Below are 4,596 nucleotides of genomic sequence, written 5' to 3' on the forward strand. Positions count from 1 at the left end.
CTTTATCTGGCAAGGAAAATAGGATGCAACAAGCTGGTTATTGAATCTGATGAGTCGGTTACCCATGCAAATGATTATATGGGTCCCGGATGTGGCGGTGTTAGCTGAACGTACTCATCTCGTTTTGGAAGTGTTGGCTACTATTTCTGTTGCAGAGAAGCTAATTCAATCATTGATAGTTTAGCCAAACACTCCTTTATGTCTAGTTCGTCTGAATTCTGAGACGCTAATATCCCAGACTTCATTCTTCCTCAAGTTGTAAACGATATGTCTATTATATGAGGAAATAAAGTTGTTGATGCTAAAAGAAAAGTACACATTCCCTATAAGCCAAGACTTGAAGATAGTAACATGCTGCTTTTCAAGCCTATAAGCTACCATATGCAATTCATGTTTATCCACTTGCTTCGATTTTGCAAGATTGATTCTTCCCCTCTGAAAATTCTGTCATTTCAGATGATCCAAATTCTCCATGATGCCAGAATATAATTTTCATGAAGGATGGCAGGTTTAACTTGATATCATGAAAAGAAAACAATAACTCGCATACTACCACATCAGCTCTGGATCGACAAAAACGGCACTACGAGAACTATTCTCACAACATCAGAAGGTTCATGAGTTACTAGGAATGACATTAAAGAAGTGGTAAACTTCATCTTCATCAAACACTCCAACCTCAGTTGAGCAGATCTCACAACAAACAGGGTGATAAACTGGCCCCTTGTTTTCAACTTCTGGTGTAGTAGAATCAACAGCCGTTACTTTCCGATTCTTCCTTTTTCCTTTCCCCTCCCGTAGAATCTGATTAATCTTGACCTTGCAATTGCACACAAACATTGCACGGTACTGGTTAACATACTTTTCGTGCCTGAACATCAGAAAAAACCATCCACAATTTTAGTATTGGCACTCGTATAAAATAGCAATTTAAGCGTTGTAAAATCTATTGTCAACAGTACCAATATAAAGGTGAACAATCAGAAAGACGGATAATTGACAATATTTAAAGCATCCAGGGTTCTGAAGTGAAAGCTTCGATAGAATCCTCAAGGAGCTGTGCAGTACAGTGACAACTTTATGTGGTGTACATGTTTTTTTTTCTGCGGGGATATAGTGTAAGTGTACAAGGCTTGTGAAACAGACAATTACATGATGGGTGGCAAGAGGATTTGCAATAAGAACGTAACCATGCTGGACTCGGTACAACACAGCACATATCTGAGCCGGCAGGCCAGCACGTACATATCACGGTTAGTTGTGTTATCTTGTGCAAAGCAAAACAACATTGTAATGTTTTTAGAGATAATCATATCACAGAGTTCACAACATACAACAATTAATCAGATATATTCATGTTTCAGACTTCACAACATACACCAAACAAATCGTACTTGTGGGATTCTCATTCTTGTTCAAACAAACTAGATTAAGAGTTCAGTAGAAACAAATTTTACTTTTTCAAATTCATAACGAGGAAACAAACAGGCACAATTAAGAATGATACATTTATGTAAGATAGATTCCCCATGCTAATCTAAAACAGTGGTTTCTGCTTCCAGGAGAATACCTCTCACATAAGCAAAGACAAATTAAGAAATTAAATGCTTAGGAACAACTGAGCTGTACACAGTTATCCTAGACAAATAAACCATGCAGAGGTTCTATTATTTCTTACAGCCACTTGATCAGTATGACGCAGAGATGCGGAAGCTCTGTAAAATACTTACTCACATATATTCCTAATGGAATTAACAATACGCCAACTTCCCTAAACATGATTATAGAATCAGTATCACTTAAATTTTACCATGAATTTTTCAAACTAACGCAATTATCCTATACATGTTCACAGAGGCAGTCACAGCACAATCCCAATAGTACTTGTAACAGATATAAGTTGTTCCGTCTTCATCTTCAAAGAAGAAAAATGCAATCTTCACCATTAGGAAGAAGTATTGCTGCAAAGCCGTATAGTTTCTTTGAAGCATAATAAAAGTACCCCAAAAAAAAAACATGTAAAGGCATCTTATAGTCCAAGAGCCCCCTGTGGTCTCTGAGACGAGACCCTATGTGAAGCATAGGGTGGATTACCTCTGGGAATCCAGGCACAAGGTAGTGAAACACGCGGGGCAGCTGAGCACGGCGTCAGAGGTCCGTCCTTTCCTCTGCTTGTGCGCCCAGCGCTCATCGACATCGTCTACGGCGGGGTCGTAGAACTCAGGCTCCACGGAGTAGTCTATCTCATCGTCGCTGGACACTGCACCAAATTAAAAAAAAATTGGCGAATCAGTACAATTACTTGAGAGCACTTATTAGAACATGATTCACGAGCATGCGCTGCACCTTGCCAGATTGCAGGAGCCTGGTTCTTTGGAGCGAGAACAAGGTTTACATGTGGGGTTGCCGGATTGGGGATTTACAGCGGAAAAACGGGGGGATTAAGCAAGTTACCTAGGTCGCGGGGATCTGCTGGATCTCCGGCCTCCGCATCCATCGGCTGCTTCTCCGCCTCCTTGGAGGCCTCGGGCTCCATGAATCCTGGTAACTCCTCGGCGCAGTCTCCTTTTTCTTTTGAAAGCTCGGCGCAGTCTCCTTTTACTTCGTTGAAGCCCTCTCGCTCTTTCCTCTTCTTTTTTTTTCTGATGATGCGAGCCTGCGGGGACGAAGCATAGGCGGCAAATCCTATATGCCGCCTTGGACGCGCCGGCTGAAGCGTTTGCGCTGGTGGACCGGCCCGGTAACGTGTTCCTTTTTTTAATTTGCTGTCTTTTTTTTCCTGTTTTTGCTTTTGCTCTTTTTTTCACATTTATTTATATTTTTAGAAAATAAATAAATAATTTTAGAATTACATTTACATATATTCTAACATGCATGAACAACTCTTTTTTGCTAATATGCGTGAACAACTCTATTCAAATTTTTTTAAATACGTGCATTTTTTTCCCACATGCAGAAACTTTTTCTTCAAGATATATTAAAGTTCATAGTCAAAGTACACGCAGTTTTTCACATAAATATTTTTGTATTATCAAAGAGACCTGCAAAATCAGAAAGAAAATATGTAAAAGTATCATGTGGAAACTGTCTCTCACTTTTCTATTGGTTGTGTGATATTCCCTGGTGATTTGGCTTTACCCTTACTCCTAATTTTTCTTAAAATTAGTTTTGGTGACATTTTAAAATGAAAACAGTTTTTTGGATTTTTTGGAATAATGTAATAGTTAATGTGTCATGCTAGTGGCTAGGCCATTATGGGGTTCCATAGTTACCGCTTAAGGCAACATTATTAGATTCTTAAAAACTGGTTGAGTTCAATTTTTCACAAAGTAATTTTTCAATTAATTTAAAAAATATTTCATTTAGTTTCAGTAATGACAAAGTAAAATTTCAATACATTTCACAATAGATTCAAATGCAGCTTCAACTCGAAAATGTTCAGATGAATTTGAGACTATTACAAAATGTATTACAATAGTGTCGTGTCATGATCCAAACGCATCCCAAAAGAATTTGAAAATTTTGAAATGAATTTCAAAAACTATTGTAAAGTATATTAAAATATTACTAAATCATGACCAAAATGCATTTGAAACTTTTATGAAATATATATAGAATTATTATTGAAATTAAGTGAAATACATTTCAAAATTAATTGAATTTCACACTTTGTGCAAACTTTGGATCCAACATTTCAAATGTTTTTTCCAAAATATTGAAGTTTTAAAATTTAGAGCATTAATTATTAATTCTAATTGTGCCCACCTATGAATTTGTAGCTATCTGATTTTCGTCAAATCCTAAATGATACATCAATGGATTCAAATATAGGAATGCATTGCACGAGTCTCAAAAGCAAATGCGAACAGTTGATACGTGTATGCTATACATGGCTTGCATGTTAGAAAGTCTGTGTTTCAAGAAAAGCTAGAGACTTGCAAGGTGCTCGAGTGCCACTTTTTTTGTCTTTACTCAAGACCTGCTTAGGAGTAATGTGGTAAGTATGAATTGAAGGAAATATGCCCTAGAGGCAATAATAAAGTATTATTTTATTTTCTTATATCATGATAAATGTTTATTATTCATGCTAGAATTGTATTAACCGGAAACTTAGTACATATGTGAGTACATAGACAAACAAAGTGTCACTAGTATGCCTCTACTTGACTAGCTCGTTGAATCAAAAATGGTTAAGTTTTCTAGCCATAGACATGAGTTGTCATTTGACTAACGGGATCACATCATTAGAGAATGATGTGATTGACTTGACCCATTCCGTTAGCTTAGCACTTGATCGTTTAGTATATTGCTATTGCTTTCTTCATGACTTATACATGTTCCTATGACTATGAGATTATGCAACTCCCGAATACTAGAGAAACACTTTGTGTGCACAACGTAACTGGGTGATTATAAAGGTGCTCTACATGTGTCTCCGATGGTACTTGTTGAGTTGGCATAGATCAAGATTAGGATTTGTCACTCCGATTGTTGGTAAGGTATCTCTGGGCCCTCTCGGTAATGCACATCACTATAAGCCTTGCAAGCAATGTGACTAATGAGTTAGTTACGGGATGATGCATTACGGAACGAGTA

At 37.3% G+C, this 4,596-nt stretch overlaps 1 protein-coding gene across 1 annotated transcript; it reads right to left on the minus strand.

Annotated features, from left to right (window-relative positions):
• Positions 1 to 421: 421 nt before the first annotated feature.
• LOC123137558 (E2F-associated phosphoprotein) lies at positions 422 to 2,644 on the minus strand. The gene is made up of 3 exons (XM_044557364.1): positions 2,455 to 2,644; positions 2,095 to 2,260; positions 422 to 871 (listed from the first exon to the last, which is right to left on the minus strand). The coding sequence occupies exons 1-3, from the start codon at positions 2,534 to 2,536 to the stop codon at positions 616 to 618; spliced, it is 504 nt and encodes a 167-aa protein (XP_044413299.1). The 5' UTR covers positions 2,537 to 2,644; the 3' UTR covers positions 422 to 615.
• Positions 2,645 to 4,596: the final 1,952 nt, after the last annotated feature.

Source organism: Triticum aestivum, chromosome 6B, assembly GCF_018294505.1.
Source record: "Triticum aestivum cultivar Chinese Spring chromosome 6B, IWGSC CS RefSeq v2.1, whole genome shotgun sequence".
Classification (NCBI taxonomy): Eukaryota; Viridiplantae; Streptophyta; class Magnoliopsida; order Poales; family Poaceae; genus Triticum; species Triticum aestivum.

Coding starts and splice junctions, on each gene's coding strand:
- LOC123137558 (XM_044557364.1), bottom strand. CDS start 2,536: ATGGAGCCCGAGGCCTCCAAGGAGGCGGAGAAGCAGCCGATGGATGCG. Junction 2,261..2,454: donor AGCAGATCCCCGCGACCTAG/GTAACTTGCTTA, acceptor AATTTGGTGCAG/TGTCCAGCGACGATGAGATA. Junction 872..2,094: donor TTGTGCCTGGATTCCCAGAG/GTAATCCACCCT, acceptor TCTGATGTTCAG/GCACGAAAAGTATGTTAACC.